The 17,789-nt window shown below is 35.5% G+C and overlaps 1 protein-coding gene across 1 annotated transcript in view; it reads right to left on the bottom strand.

The window, feature by feature from the left end:
- The window catches only part of ADAMTS6 (ADAM metallopeptidase with thrombospondin type 1 motif 6), a 284,847-nt gene that overhangs the window by 125,429 nt on the left and 141,629 nt on the right, over positions 1 to 17,789 (bottom strand). Inside the window, exon 11 of the mRNA XM_005694638.3 lies at positions 11,337 to 11,478. Within this exon, the coding sequence (XP_005694695.1) occupies positions 11,337 to 11,478 (142 nt within the window). The remainder of the gene's footprint in view (positions 1 to 11,336; positions 11,479 to 17,789) is intronic.

Here is a 17,789-nt window from a genome sequence, read left to right as displayed (position 1 = left end):
GTGATTATTTATTCTAAATCATGTTTTTGAAACATGACTCAAAAAAAAAGTTACATACAGGATTGGAGATAAAATACGCATGCTGACTTAGAAGTCAGTTCAACTAATGGATAAAAGGTAGAAGGTACACAGGAAATTTGCTGAAAGAGTAGATCCTAAGGAACTTTCCTGGTGGTTAAGAATTCAATTTCCAATACAGGGGGTACAGATTTGATCCTTGGTGGAGAAGCTAAGATCCCACATGCCTCACAGGCCCCAAAAGCAGAACATAAACAACAGAAGCAATACTGTTACAAATTTCATAAAGACTTTAAAAATGGTTCACATTAAAAAAAAAAACTTAAAAAAAGAGTAGATTCTAAAAGTTCTCATCACAAGGGAACAAATTTTTCTTTTCATTTTATCTATATGAGATGATTGTTGTTTTAGCCGCTAAGTCGTGTCTAATCCTTTTGTGACCACATGTACTAGAGCCTGCCAGGCTCCTCTGTCCATGGGATTTCCCAGGCAAGAATACTGGAATGGGTTGTCATTTTATTCTCCAGGGGATTTTCCAAACCAGGGGTCAAACCCATGTCTCTTGCATTGGCTGGAGGATTCTTTACCAGTGAGCCATCTGGGATGCCCATATGAGATGATGCATGCATGCATACTCAAGTCACTCAGTCACGTTCAAATCTTAGCAACCCTGTGGACTGTAGCCCACTGGGCTCCTCTGTCCATGGGATTCTCCAGGCAAGAATACTGGAGTGGCTTGCCATGCCCTCCTCCAGGGTATCTTCTCGATGCAGGAATCGAACCTATATCTCCTCAATCTCCTGCATTGCAGATTCTTTAATGCTGAGTCACTGGGGATGCTCATATGAGATGATAGATGCTAGCTAAAACATACTATAGTAATTATTTCACAACATATGTAAATCAAATCATCATGCTGTACACCGTAAACTTATACAGTGATCTATGCCAATTATGTTTCAGTAAAACTGGGAAAAAAGGATTTTTAAAAAACCTGGAGACTATGCAGATCTATTTAATATACAGAAAAATCTTCCAAAAGTCAGACCTGAACAATCATAATTTCCTAATCATTGGTGATACTGCAGCATACACTAAATAACTTCTTAGCAGCAATGTTGTAGGCATGAAAAAAGAAACTAATACTTTTTCACGGTATACTGGCAACTACTGTGCTAGGCATCTTCATATCTGTATCTTATTTCATCATGACAATCTATTAGAAAGTGTGAGAAACAAGCTCAGAAAGACTTAGCAATTGCTTCAATCCTACCTAAACCTAGATTTCAATCAGTTGCCTAATATCAGTGCCTAAAATATTTCCACACAATTAAGCTACTTTTCAGTTTCTTTTAAGTGTATCAAAACTGAATAAAGTGACTGGTCAATTAAGGCTGATTAGTAAAGGTTTACTTACAACAACATCATACAAAACCCCACTCAATATTCATAATGTCCTTTATGGACATAATCATAATCCTACACTTTACCTGTATTTTAAAGGAGGATACCTCAACTTAATATTAATTAGCCTCCAATTAAAATAAATTTATATTAAAAATATTATTATGTACAAATTCATAATATTCAATATATGAGCTTGAGGGCTTCCCTGGTGGCTCAGATGATAAAAGAATCTGCCTGCAATGTGGGAGATCTGGGTTCGACTCCTGGGTTGGGAAGAACCCCCTGGAGAAGGGAAGGGCAACCCACTCCAGTATTGTTGCCTGGAGAATCCCATGGACCAGAGCTTGGTAGGCTACAGTCCATAGACAGGGTCGCACAGAGTTGGACACAACTGAGTGACTAACCCTTTCACTTTCAAAGTATGAGTTTAGGCATCAACTTATACATTCTTATTATTGGAACTTCTGAATGTAACATCATCATGTACATAGAATGTACATCTCTAATGTAATTAAAGATACTGTTAATATACTCTTCAAAACTTACCTAAAATTTTAATATCAACTCCAAGATTTCTATTCCATTTGATTTTTCAAATGAAGGAAGTTTGCAAATACTAATAACAATAAAAATATTAGCAAGTATAAATCATAATTAAAAATACATAGAGAGAGTAGAGTTTTAAAGTAATCATCTAATGAAAAATAATTTACCTGATATCAAGAAAATAACTTTGTAAAGGACTGAACTTGTCCTCCTTTGATCAGAATAGAATAATTGGTTATTTTATAGTCAAAGACATTAGGATTATCTTTCTTAGTGTTTCCATCCTTTTCAAGTAACTACAGCTGTTAAATGATGCTAAAAAAAGGGGGGAGGGAGAAAGGCCCTTTGATTTACCTGAGAAAATTAAAATTAGCAGCTGACATGGGGGAAAGTGAAAGTTAAGTCACTCAGGCATGCCCAGATCTTTGAGACCCAAGAATACTGAGGTAGGTTGCCATTTCTTTCTCCAATAGGGGAAAGGGATATTGTAAAAACACAATACCATTTCATAATTATTATGTCATTAAGAAATTAAAACAGTATAAGAAGAGAAAATGACCTTTTTACTGCTAGATGGTTTTTGTTTTTAATTTTTTAAACAACTCTAAAGATCAATTGGCTTCTCTGGTGGCTCAGAGGTTAAAGCATCTGCCTGCAATGCGGGAGACCTGGGTCCGATCCCTGGTCGGGAAGATTCCCCTGGAGAAGGAAATGGCAACCCACTCCAGTATTCTTGCCTGGAGAATCCCATGGATGGAAAGATCAATTAAGAGACATACACAAATTTTCTGCCCTTGTGAAATCCTAACCCTATGACATCTTGGGTCCCTGGTTCTGGATATGAAACATTCTCTTTGTCCTCATTATCCTATTGGTAACATTTCTCAACAGCTGTTTGCAATAAAGGATCCTAATGGCCAAGGGGGAGAGCAGAGCACTAAAGAGGTCAAGAAAGAGCATCGGTGATTAGAAAGGTTACTTATCATTGTATCACCCAAAGGAAAATTGAAAACCAACATGTGGTGACCCGGTGTCCTGGCTCCAGGTGTTTAGTAGCCATTTGAAGAAAGAGAATAATGTACCCTTATTTCAGCTTAAATAGATTAATCCTGTTATGTGTGTAATTTAAGTGCAAGAGATCCTAAAAAGGTTAAAAAAAAGCCATATATATATATAGTTATATGTGTATTATATATATACATCAAATACACACACATACATATAAACAAAAAACTAGCCTAGAAATTCAGATTAAATAATTATCAATCTAAAGGGATTAAAAATTATTAAATGGTTTAAAAAATACTTCTAAGAAGCAAGTGAAAGTGTTAGTTGCTCAGTCGTGTATGACTCTTTGAGACCCCAGGGACTATAGCCTGCCACAGTCCCCTGTCCATGGGATTTTCCAGGCAAGAATACTGCAGTGGGTTGCCATTTCCTTTTCCAGGGGATCTTCTCAACCCAGGGATCAAACTTGGGTCTCCTGCATCTCAGGCAGATTCTTTAGAAAGCCCAGAGTAAGAAGCAGAAAACCCAGAGTAGAAACTACTGATCTCCAAGAATACAAATGATTATAAACCTATGATTTTTGGCTTGAAATTTGAGTAAAAATAAAAATTAAATCAACTTCTTATCAAGTATATGCCTGATAAATACATATATTTGTACTCCAAAAGAATATTGAGGTGTTAAAACAATTCCATGTCTTTTATTCCCTAAGCCCATATCAAACCATATTGTAGAATATTTACGTCACCTTAAAATCCTCAAGGAAAGTGATTCTACAATTTCCCTCAGTACAAAATTCCAGTATTTAATAACTTGAAATTCTTCCTACTACCTAATCGACAACCTTCCAGCTGTAAAAATTAAGGCAACTGTGCTTTTTTATGCTCTTGGTGGGGAAGGAGAACAATTTGTTACCAGCAATCAAACTATAATAAATGTTCCAAAGCCTGAAAGTGATTTTGAAGCCAACATTTAGCTTTCTTTTTTACAGGCTACTCAAACTCAATTTCTTTAAACTTCCCTTATATGTACTTCTAAGTATTTCACTATTATCCTCTGAAGTTATCTGAATCTCTTAAAAAAATTATGGAGGTAGTCAAAGGTACCCAAAAAAAACTAATAAAGTATTTTTAGTGAAATGATTCTCAATGAGAAAGCAAAAATGGCTTGAACCTTAGCTAACTCGTAGTGATAAAATAATAAACAAAAGAGAGCAACATGAAAACATTAAAAAGTGAGTCTAAGAGACAAAATAGGTCAGTCTTAAGTACACTCATGGGGATAATACCTTGATTAAATAACTCAAATATCTTATCTCTAGCAGGTTACCCTTACTGCAAAGAGCTATATTTCAGGCAGACACAGCTTGATGCAAGGCTTCTTAAAGACATTAATTACTACAATACTGTAAAGTAATTAGCCTCCAATTAAAATAAATAATTAAAAATATAAAGACATTAATTAACATGTTGATAAAAATAATTTATACTGTCCTATATTAAATTATATTTATTTCCTAAGATAATGTGCCTTCGAAATTTCATGATTCTCTGCACATCAATAAGTTCTCCTGGTCTCATTCATTAAAAAAATCTTTTGTTTTCTATTGCTCTTAAGACAAAAACCTAGAATTCTTAACAAATCCTGTAAGTCTGATTTGGATCCTACTCTTTTCTTGCCTCATGCACATGATGGCTGCTTTGAGAGTGTCAGTCGCACTGGCCTTCTCTCAGCTCTTCAAATACACAGCTTCAGGGTCTTCACAAGAGTCTTCTCTCCTCTCTTTACCAGAAAATTCTTCTCACTCATTTATTCACCAAACATTTTCCGAGCTCCTATTATAGGGCAGACACTGTGCTATTCACTTTATAAACAGCCAAGAACAAACAGGCAGGCAGAAGCAAAATGAACAAAATATACAGTGTGTTAGAAAGTATCAGCAACAAATAATAAGGAAGAAGAAAAAAGTCAGGAAAAATTACATGAAGTGTGTTTGTGTATGTATATGTGTGTGTGCAGTTTCAGATAAGGTTGTTAGGGCAGGCCTTACTTAGAAGATCACATTTAACTAGCTAACAGGTAATCAAATAAGTAAAATGACTATGGACTGTGGTAAGTGCTATGAAGGAAATAAAAAGCATAATTTCCTTTATGCTTTAACTGGGAGCATAAACGTAAGTAACTGGGAAAAGACTGCATATAGATGGATCAGACTGAAGGCCTGTCTGTAGAGAAACTGCATGTGAGCTGAGACTGAAGGATGAAATTTAGTCAAAATGTGACCCTTAGAGTATGTTAACATACTCCCCGAAGTACAGATGGCTCAGATGCTCCTAAAGCACTACGAGCATATCAGTTACAGAGGATGGTAACATGGCTGACATAGATATTCATAGAGGAAAGGGAAGTATGTATTGAATGTCTACCATGTGAAAGGTAAATGAAAAGTATGCTTGTCATACTCTAGGTTTTTGAAGTCTTCAAGAACAAGTTAGCTGATGTTCACTGTAAAAAGTGGCTGAGTAAAATCTCTTGGTGGACAATGAACATTTAGGTTGCTTCCATGTCTGAGCTATTTTGAATAATGTTGCAATAAATATGAGAGTACATACCTTCTTAAAGATCCTGATTTCAGTTCCTCTGGATATATACCCAGGAGTAGGATTCCTAGATCATATGGCAGTTTTATTTTTAAGTTTTTGAGAAAGCCCCATACTGTTTTCCACAGTGGCTGCATAAATTTACATTATCACCAACTGTGTATAAGAATTCTCTTTTTTTTCACATTTTTGTGAACACTAATTATCATTTTTTTAATAATAACCATTCTAACAGGTGTAAGGTGATATCTCATTGCTGCTTCGATTTGCATTTTCCTGATGATTAGTGAGGATTAGCACCTTTTCATATAATTATTCATTTGTATGTCTTTTTTTGAGAAATGTCTATTTAGTTCCTTTGTTGATTTTTAAATTGGATTATTCACTTTTTTGCTAAAACTATAAGAGTTCCTTATATACTGTGGACATTATCCCTTCAACAGATATATAGTTTACAAATAATTTCTGTAAATTCCATAAACTGGTTTATCATTTTGTTGACTGATTTGCTGTGTGGAGCCTTTTATTTTGATGTAGTCCCACTCATCAAAAGTAACTATAGTTACTTTTGTTGCCTGTACTTTTCATATCAAGAAACCACTGCCAAGAACAGATCAAGAAACTTTTCTCCTATATGTTCTTCTAGGAATTTTATAGTTTCCAGTCTTATATTTCAGTCTTTAATCCACTTTGAGTTAATTTTTGCAATATGGTGTAAGCTGAGGGTGCAGTTTTATTCTTCTGAATGTGGTTGTCCAGTTTTTCCAGAGCGTTTTATTGAAGAGACTATCCTTTCTCTTGACTCAGCTCCACCCATCAACAAAAAATTGGATTAAAAATTTACTAAGCATGGCCCCACCCATCAGAACAAGATCCAGTTTCTCCCTCAGTCAGTCTCTCCTATCAGGAAGCTTTCATAAACCTCTTATCCTTCCCCATCAGAGGGCAGACAGACTGAAAACCACAATCACAGAAAACTAACAAATCTAATCACATGGACCACATTGTTGTCTAACTCAATGAAACTATGAGCCATGTCATGTAGGGTCATGGTGGAGAGTTCTGACAAAATGTGGTCCACTGGAGAAGGGAATGGCAAACCACTTCAGTATTCTTGCCTTGAAATCCCATGAACAGTGTGAAAAGACAAAAGATAGGACACTGAAAGATTAACTCTCCAGGCTGGTAAGTGCCCAATATGGTACTGGAGATCAGTGGAGAAATAACTCCAGAAAGAATGAAGAGACAGAGCCAAAGCAAAAACAACACCCAGTTGTGGATGTGACTGCTGATGGAAGCAAGGCCTGATGCTGTAAAGAGCAATATTGCTTAGGAACCTGGACTGTTAGGTCCATGAATCAAGACAAATTGGGAGTAGTCAAAAAAGAGATGGTAAGAGTAAACGTCGACATTTTAGGAATCAGCGAACTAAAATGGACTGGAATGGGTGAATTTAACTCAGATGACTGTTATATCTACTACTGTGGACAGGAATCCCTTAGAAGGAATAGAGTAGCCATCATGGTCAACAAAAGAGTCTGAAATGCAGTACTTGGATGCAATCTCAAAAACGACAGAATGATCTCTGTTCATTTCCAAGGCAAACCATTCAATATCATGGTAATCCAAGTCTATGCCCCGACCAGCAATGCTGAAGAAGCTGAAATTGAATGGTTCTACGAAGACCTACAAGACCTTCTAGAACTAACACCCCAAAAAATATGTCATTTTCATTATAGGGGCCTGCAATGCAAAAGTAGGAAGGAAGTCAAGAAACACCTGGAGTAACAGGCAAATTTGGCCTTGGAGTACAGAATGAAGCAGGGCAAAGGCTATAGAGTTTTGCCAAGAGAATGCACTGGTCATAGCAAATACCTCTTCCAACAACACAAGAGAAGACTCTACACATGGACATCACCAGATGGTCAACACCGAAATCAGATTGATTACATTCTTTGCAGCCAAATATGGAGAAGCTCTATACAGTCAGCAAAAACAAGACCGGGAGCTGACTGTGGCTCAGATCATGAACTCCTTATTGCCAAATTCAGACTGAAACTGAAGAAAGTAGGGAAAACCACTAGACCATTCAGGTATGACCTAAATCAAATCCTTTATGATTATGCAGTGGAAGTGAGAAATAGATTTAAGGGACTAGATCTGATAGAGTGCCTGATGAACTATGGACGGAGGTTCGGGACATTGTACAGGAGACAGGGATCAAGACCATCCCCAAGAAAAATAAATGCAAGAAAGCAAAATGGCTGTCTGAGGAGGCCCTACCAGTAGCTGTGAAAAGAAGAGAAGGGAAAAGCAAAGGAGAAAAGGAAAGATATACCCATTTGAATGCAGAGTTCCAAAGAATAGCAAGGAGAGATAAGAAAGCCTTCATCAGTGATCAGAGCAAAGAAATAGAGGAAAACAATAGAATGGGAAAGACAAGAGATCTCTTCAAGAAAATTAGAGATTCCAAGGGAACATTTCATGCAAAGATGGGCTTAATAAAGGACAGAAATGGTATGGATCTAACAGAAGCAGAAGATATTAAGAAGAGGTGGGAAGAATACACAGAAGAACTGTACAAAAAACATCTTCATGACTCAGATAATCACAATGGTGTGATCACTCACCGAGAGTGAGATATCCTGGAATGTGAAGTCAAGTGGGCCTTAGGAAGCACCACTACGAACAAAGCTAGTGGAAACGATGGAATTCCAGTTGAGCTATTTCAACTTTTAAAGACAGGAGCTTGCATCTGTTGATGATGCTGCATCTGTGACAATATACAAGGCACCCTGCTTATTTAACTTATATGCAGAGTATATTATGAGAAACGTTGGGCTGGATGAAGCACAAGTTGGAATCAAGATTGCCAGGAGAAATATCAATAACCTCAGATATGCAGATGACACCACCCTTATGGCAGAGAGCGAAGAAGAACTAAAGAGCCTCTTGATAAAAGTGAAAGAGGAGAGTGAAAAAGTTGGCTTAAAACTCAACATTCAGAAAACTAAGATCATGGCATCTCGTCCCATTACTTCATGGCAAATAAATGGGGAAATAGTGGAAGATTTTATTTTGGGGGGCTCCATAATGATTGCAGATGATGACTGCAGCCATGAAATTAAAAGCTCACTCCTTGGAAGAAAAGTTATGACCAACCTAGACAGTATATTAAAAAGCAGAGACATTACTTTGCCAACAAAGGTCTGTCTAGTCAAGGCTATGGTTTTTCCAGTAGTTATGTATGGATTGACAGTGGGACCATAAAGAAGTTGAGCACCGAAGAATTCATGCTTTTGAACTGTGCTGTTGGAGAAGACTCTTAAGAGTCCCTTGGACTGAAAGGAGATCCAATTACTCCATCCTAAAGGAAATCAGTCCTGAATATTCATTGGAAGGACTGATGTTGAAGCTGAAGCTCCAATACTTTGGCCACCTGATGCGAAGAACTGACTCATATGGAAAGATCCTGATGCTGAGAAAGATTGAAGGCAGGAGGAGAAGGGGATGACAGAGGATGAGGTGGTTGTATGGCATCACCAACTCAACGGACATGAGTTTGAGTAACCTCCGTGAGTTGGTGATGGACAGGGAGGTCTGGCATGCTGCAGTCCATGGGGTCACAAAGAGTCAGACAAACTAAGTGATTGAACTGAAATGATCCTTTCTCCACTGTGTACTCTTGGCACCTTGATTGAAAATCAAGTGATCCTATATGCATGGGTTCATTTCTGCATATCTTTTCTGCTCCACTGGTAAATTGCCAAAAGTATTCAAAATGTATATTAATCAACTTATTTAGAAAGAATTCAGACAAGATTTTTCACAACTACAGATGTAATTACTGATAATCCCTACAATGACTGCATGAATACAAAAATGGAAGAGATGGAAACCTCACCACCGCTACAGTTCTGGGTCAGTCTGTAGATCTTTGTTTAAAATCTTCCCTGACATCATTATAGACCTGCTAGTTGAAAGATTTCTTGATGAAACATTTCTTGATGCTTCAACACCAAAAGTATCTCCTCACAAAAAGGATAGAGTGCCTTCTTTGAACCTCCAGTGTTTGTGTTTGGTGTTTATCTCAGGATGCTATATTCAGATAGCCATCTAAATTAGGGCTGGTTTGTTTTTCCCTTTGAAGGAAAGTTATGACCAACCTAGACAGCATATTGAAAAGCAGAGACATTACTTTGCCAACAAAGGTCCGTCTAGTCAAGGCTATGGTTTTTCCAATGGTCATGTATGGATGTCAGAGTTGGACTGTGAAGAAGGCTGAGCACCGAAGAATTGACACTTTTGAACTGTGGTGTTGGAGAAGACTCTTGAGAGTCCCTTGGGCTGCAAGGAGATCCAGCCAGTCCATTCTAAAGGAGATCAGTCCTGGGTGTTCTTTGGAAGGAATGATGCTAAAGCTGAAACTCCAGTACTTTGGCCACCTCATGTGAAGAGTTGACTCATTGGAAAAGACTCTGATGCTGGGAGGGATTGGGGGCAGGAGGAGAAGGGGATGACAGAGAATTAGATGGGTGGATGGCATCACCGACTCGATGGATGTGAGTTTGAGTGAACTCCGGGAGTTGGTGATGGACAGGGAGGCCTGGCGTGCTGCGATTCATGAGGTCGCAGAGTCGGACACGACTGAGCGACTGAACTGAACTGAAGCTACAAGTATATACAAAGATTGTGATTTAAAACAGTTTTTCTGAGGGAAAAAGCAACCAAGGGAAAAAAGTAACTGAAACCATACAGCAACAATAATAGAAGTAAAGATTCTTTATAGAGAGACAAAGTTTTACTTAAGGCTCTAGATCTTTAGATAGTTGCACACAGTCTTTAAATCTAGTGCACAAAATGTGCTGCCAAAGCCTCCTAGGAATAATAATATACTTGTCACTCAAAGGTTGTTTAAAAAATCACTTTCCTTTGTACTGCACCCAACAAGAATAACTGGTACAGTACAATGTGTGCATCATTTAGTCTTAACTACCTTTTATTGTTATTATTTTTTAAGGGATTTTAAACACACTGTTTACAAAAAAATGGAACTGAGGCCTTAAACTTACTTTCAAAAATTTCTGACATACAATTCATCATTTAAAAATCCTATTCTTTCATTCAACATGTTTACATTGTGTATGTACTATCAACATCTCCCCTGTTAGACACTGAAATCTTTCTCTATGAAAATTTTAAAACAATTATTTTTTAACATCCTCTGAGGTAGATTCTGAAACTTTTTTAGACAGACAAGAAGAGTAAACCATGATGTCTCCATTATTTTCCCATAGCAATTTTCCTTCTCTATTTAGCCTAATGTCATTTGTGTCCCCACTCAGTTACTGTGTTAGAATGTGGGCAACTTGCAATGACTCAATACAAAAAGTGTAAGTTAAAAACTCTGAGCCAAAGTGAAAGTGTCGGAAGTGGGGGAGGTTTCAAAATCATAACATTTTAAAGACAAAAGTTGGCATTATAAACTCAGGACTTAAAAAAGAAATACACTGGAAAATATTTAAATTCTATCTGCATCCCTCTCAAGACATTTGAAATTTATTTAGTTAAAGGACTATTCAAACATTTAGAATAAACATCATACAAATGATTTCAGTAAAGGAGCAATGTCAAAGGCCATACTTGTGTTAATACTGATACCAGAGAAATTACATTCATCAAAATTCCTTCTTAACAATTGTGTCATAAAAAAAAAAAACATATATTTGACTAAACAGAAGGATTAAGACTTCTTACCCCATATTTACATTGGCGAGATGTTGCTCCATACTGGAAACGGCATTGTTCATCGGCATCATACACCTGACCTGGGGCCACAGCTGGATAAAGAAAGTCACGCTTGGGAGGCTCATTATCAAGGCAAGTACCACGGCCTGAACTGTTCAACATAAAGGATCAAAGGAGATTAGGTACACTGTGGACTATTTCAATCTCAGTCATGAAACCATGTATTGAGTTCTTTATTTTAATAATTGATGCATGAAAAACAATCTATTCTACTAATATATAATCATGGCAAAATAGAATAACTTTACTAAAACTTGAATAAGAGCTCCAACAGTTTTTTCCAGAACTAAGACACGATAAAAACATCTTACAAAATAATTTAAAAATGTCAGGTTGGCCTTTAAACACTGATTTAAACTAATTTCTGGAGGAATCAAAACAATTTCATACTGCTCTAAGTTTCTTGTTTGTTTTCAGTGAAAACATAACCATATCTGGTAGTGGAATCAAAAACAAAATATGGGAAAAAAATTGGTTGTGATCTTTAAAGACCTAATCTATATATTTCCACCTTGCGTAGAACAAATAGATGGTGTGGTAAAACATGCCCAAAGGTTCTTGAAATATTTCAATAACAAATGGGCTGAATGACAGATGAGGCCAAGATCCAAAGTTCTCTTCTCAAGTATATTAAAAATGTTTAGTCTCTCAAAAATTTCATATTTCATCTAGGATCATCAGAATTGGAAAAGAGAATGTTCTCCTCTCTATAATTTCTGCTTTTCAAAGTATGCTTCATTCAAACATAATATTTAATTCAGTGGAACAAATAACATAAAGATTGCCAAAAGTCAGACAGAATATCTTGAGTTTAAGGAGCTTTATACTTTGCTAAATATAATTGTTCTTTTTATTTAGTCAGTGTGCATAAAATAGGACAGATGCTTTTTTACTTTCATTTCACATGTGAGTAAGTTAGAATTTTTAAAGAATTCCTATGCCAACATTAAAAATTTTTTCCAACATTCCTGTCAATTGTGCCAGCACTTGTGTTTTTTTTTCCAAATCTTTTCCATCCACTTTGCCAAAGGAAAATAATTTTACAAGTAGAAGTTCCTCAACTATTATTTAGGACAGTACAAATTTTCATTTATAGGTAAGCAAGAAAAAAACATACATAATAATAAACTTCATATTCACTTCAAATTTTATCATTCTTATAATGTGAAAGTAAATGTTATATACTAATACATATTTGCATAGAAGCAAATAAATACCTTTCAAAAACTGAACCATGCTATTTATAAGGTGATAGATTCAAAGACCCCTTTTTCTTTCATTTATGCCCCTTGATTAATTTTTTTAATTTTTTTTTGCTTTTTTGATTGATTTTAAACAATAATGATATTTAGATGGAATAATAAATGTAGTGCTGAATAGATGGATGTTATTATTGGCTATTATAATCATTTCATTTGTCACTGCTCTAGGTGTCTCACTAATAGAGAAATTTTTTCACCCAGTTATCCATATTTCATGACAGAATGCTTTTTATTTTCTGTTCACAATGCTTTTAGAAATTGACATATACTAAGAAAGACCATTTCCAGATGAATTTTAAAAATACCAAGTTCTTTTTATTATATAAAATAGCTTCACATGGGTATGCAAATTTTAGCCAAATAAAATTTTACTAGTAAATTCAAAGTTTATATTAAGGTTAGTGATAAAGAGGTCAATGTGAAAGTATAACAAAAGAAGAATTTATGAGATAATTCCATTAGTAGTTTTATTTCCTAATTTTTTTCCTAAAATATAAATTTCATCTCTATCTACAACCAAACTATAAAAGTCTCTCTGAAAGGAGCTAAATATGTTATAAAAATAAAATATCAAGCTAAGTTCTATATAAATTAATGGAAAATTTTTAAACACTGACATACTTAAGTATAGGAACCTACAGATATTAAATATTTGCCAATAGCATAACAAACAAAGTATAAGATATATTCACTTAAGTGGCACCAGCTCAAAATCCATTAAAAAATAGTATACATAATTATTTTTAGCACCTAAAAACTTAAGAGAAAGAAGTATGTGGACCCCCCAAAAGTTTACAAACAGGATAACCTGAGGAGAAAAATAAAACATGGGAAAAATTCTTTCCTGATAGCTAACAGAACTGGTTTAACCTAGGAAGAAACAACAATTACTTCATTTAAAGTTCTTGTTCCCAGGTATTAATGGTCTACAAATCATGGTTGGTGGGCTTTCCTAATAGCTCAGCTGGTAAAGAATCCACCTGCAGAAGACCCCAGTTCAATCCCTGGGTTGGAAAGATCCCCTGGAGAAGGGAAAGATTACCCACTCCTGACCTGGAGTCCATGGGGTCATGAAGAGACAGACATGACTGAGTGACTTTCACTTTTTCTTTTCACTTTCAATCCTGGTTGGCATTCTTTAAAAACTACCAAATCAGATGACTATTGCAGGAGCCTCCAGACAATGAAGAATGCCATGTACTGTGGTCCCCTGTGGGAAAATCTTTCTGAGAAAGTCTACCCCAAAAGTGATTTGTCTTTCAATTGCTTTGTATTGATGTGGTCTAGTTAGTTATCTCGGAGAAGGCAATGGCACCCCACTCCAGTACTCTTGCCTGGCAAATCCCATGGACGGAAGAGCCTGGTGGGCTGCAGTCCATGGGGTTGCTAGGAGTCGGACACGACTGAGTGACTTCACTTTCACTTTTCACTTTCATGCATTGGAGAAGGAAATGACAACCCACTCCAGTGTTCTTGCCTGGAGAATCTCAGGGATGGGGAAGCCTGGTGGGCTGCCGTCTATGGGGTCGCACAGAGTCGGACACGACTGAAGTGACTTAGCTTAGTTATCTAGCACGTGTCATTCTCTTTCCAATATATGTATATTTTGTAGAAGAAACACCATATGAAATACAAGTGAAAAAAAATCAGACCTTTAAATAATAAACATGTATTTAGGAATACAGCATCAACAGAAACCTTTTAAAATGGATTTGGCTATAGTTGTACAAAATATCAATGCTTGTAAGTCTAGTGTTTTACCTACTAGTATTGGCTCTAGGATAGCAAGTGTAGGATATCTGTAAGGTTGACTTAAACTGTTTTTACATTTTGGGTAGAAAATGTACCACATATTTTCCTTCTAGTAATGATAAATATTACATACAGTAAAACCTTGACTGAAATATTTGAGGGGTAAGATAGTCTTCATACTTTAATTCTTAACTGAGGGTTAAAGCTATAAAAACAGTTTTTGCATGTTACTAAAATCTGTTACTTTTTGGTTATCTTCAAGTAAGTTAAACCTATAAACATTAAGTATTAATTAACTCTTTAGTCGCTCACGCTGTCTGACTCTTAAAGAGACCCTGCAGCCTGCCAGGCTCCTCTGTCCATTGGATTTCACAGGCAAGAATTCTGGAGTGGGTTGCCATTTCCTTCTTCCAGGGATCTTTCCCAGGGATTGTGCCCGCATCTCTTGCATTGGCAGACAAATTCTTTAGCCCTGAGCCACCAGGGAAGCCCTTAGAAGATAATAATTCTGGATATTTTCATGCCTCTGTGCCATCAATTGCCATTATGAAGTATCACAGATATAGGTATAGAAAGAAGATAGAGGACATGAACCTGAGAGATGTACATTTAACTCTAAGAAGTGTTTTCTCTGTTTTCTGTCCCCTTAGAAAATTTCCAAGTGCTCAATCACAACTCTCCTTGTCTCCCAAAGAATTAATGATTTTTTTCTGTGTAATTCAAATTTCTAATGCCCACATATTACATTTTCATTCTCCAAATAAATAAAAGGTATAAACTCTGAATCTACAGGGAAGAGGATGCAATTAATGATTTTTAAAATAATTGTTTTTGCCTGATTTTTAAAATGATACTTTCTTTGGTGTTCTCAGTAATTATTCATCTCTCAATTTATTCATCTGACAGTTCTTGAATTCTACATAAAAGGAGTCATTTTGTAGGTTTTCTTTTATGACTTTATCCTTCTGCTCAATACTATGAATGACAGACACATCCATGTTGAGGTGCACAATTGTAAGCTATTCATTTATACTGTTCTTTGATATTCCATTTAAGACTATGTCACTTCTATTAACAAGTGTTTAAATTATTTCTAATTTCTGGAAATTGCAAATTATGCTGATATAAATCATTTTGTATTATCTTCTGGTATAAATGATTTTCTTAAAAATATTAGATATGAGTTAATTACACATATTTTATAGTTGTTTTAACAAAAAGAAGCTATGAGTAATTTTTACTAAAGTTACAATTAATCAATATAATAATTCTTATGATACTGAGCCTGTTATTTATGCTATTTTAAAATTAATAGTAGTAGTATTATATATAAATTTTCTTAAATTTTCTCATAAAATGCCACTTTTAAGCATAGCGAGCTTGTGCCCTAGTGTCATATGTGAATTTTTTCACTCAGAAAATATAAACCTCACTCATTAATAAATGAAATGGAGAACATTGTATATTCCACCTATAAGATGTTATTACAACTTACTATTGCTTGTGACAAGATATACTTGTCCTGAGCAAAACTGTATACTCCATAAAAGTAGAAGTATGATTAGTTCCCTAGAAGCACATATTTCACAACTAAAAGTCTAATCCTGGTTAGTGTCTACAGCAATATAGGTAATTATTGAACTAATACACTCCACTTTTCTTTATGCTTCTAAGACAAGGCAAAAAATTTGTTATTAGTTTGAGAACATGCTTTTTCCTTAATTATGAAACTCTTAGTAAATCAAAGTATATTTACATTTCCAGAAATCCTTACAGAATGATAGCAAAGTCATATTTTATGTATTCTACTTCTAATTTAGAGAAGTCTTATTTACAGAGTTCAAAAATTAGCTTTGAAAATAGGAACATGAGCCAGATTTGTGTCTTCAATTAAAATGTACAGATTCTTATGTAAAATATGGTGTCTTGGCTTTGTTTCCAGAACACATGAAAACATAATTGTAATTTTAGATTTATTTTTTAGTTAAACAATTACACTATAAAGTACAGATCTTCAGCCGATAACAGTGGGTCAATCTAAGAAATAAATCTTTCTATATAACCCTGATTATATCTTAACAGTTTCTTAACAACAACAACAAAAAGTTAACAGATAATATAACATCCACTTTTTCCTATAAAGTTGTGCTAACACACGCAAATTAGGCAAAAATGAATTAGGTGTCTCATCTATGGCAAGTCAAGTGTCTTACCTACTACATTTTCATAAATTGCTTTACCAATCTTGACAAAACTAACAATATATTACCTTTAAAATGAGTTACTCTAAGTCAGACCTTTATCTCTTACCCTCTATAGGACTGGGATACTTGAACACAACTGAACTTGAGGCTTCCAATATGCAAACACTATGCTAATCATGTTTACTAAGCTATGCTCTTTCTCTCCATATGTAATTATGACTTATCAAAGATATTTGTGGGTTAGAGTGAAGTCCCCAAAATACGTCAGATAAATGGAAGGAGGAGAAATTTGTTTTGCTAGGCTGTTTTTTGGCTCCACATAAAAAAGAGGTCCCATCTATAAAAGTTGTTTTCTGTCTAATAGACTACCGATAGTGACCTTCAAAAGTAATTGCTCTAGAAGAATTGTTAAGTGCCTTACTTGTCCTGTTCATCTTATATCACTTCTCTTGCAGCTCTACCTTTCTTTCTAGTTCATCTTCAAACATAATATTGCTTCTCTTTTTTTCAGCTTCCATCTTTTCTGTGAAAATATTTAATTTGGAACTGTAGGAAATTTTGCTACGGATCTCTGACAGTTCAAACAATATAACAGACTTTAATTTAAATAGAGCAAGAGTTGATTCACAGAGGCCCCAGGATTTTTGAGGACTATTTGAAATTACTCTGTACTACCACTAAGTGGTGGAAAATATATGAAAAACTGGCCTCAAATACTTCTGGCTGCCTTCTACTGCCTGGTAAATTAGCCCATAGACATCAATGAATGTGAGCCATAATACCAGGTTCATCTTCTCTAGTTTCTAAATAAATAAATAAATGAATAAATAAATAAATAAGTCCCGCAGGCAGATAGGAAGGACACTACCTGCAAAGCCGTCGTCGAAAACATCAGAAGCTGGCATAACACGTCCATTTTAACGGTAATGGGTTCTTTATTATTTAATCAGGACGGCTTCTGGGCGATTCATGAACCACTTATTGAATCACCGAGTTTAAGAAATCTGAAAAAAAATATTGGGAGTTGGTAAACACCATCTCCTGATTGATCAATAGCACCTAGTGTTTCAGAATGACACGAGAGACTTTTTTTACTCTATTGGCATTTAAAGGCCATGGAATTGCTTTCAGTTGAACATAGTAAATAGTGAATCTCTATAAATCATAGAAAGCTTATTGTTAAA

The sequence above is a fragment of the Capra hircus genome, chromosome 20 (assembly GCF_001704415.2).
Source record: "Capra hircus breed San Clemente chromosome 20, ASM170441v1, whole genome shotgun sequence".
Taxonomy (NCBI): Eukaryota; Metazoa; Chordata; class Mammalia; order Artiodactyla; family Bovidae; genus Capra; species Capra hircus.
Note: the sequence above shows the minus strand (reverse complement) of the source record. Positions and strands in the feature narration are given on the sequence as shown.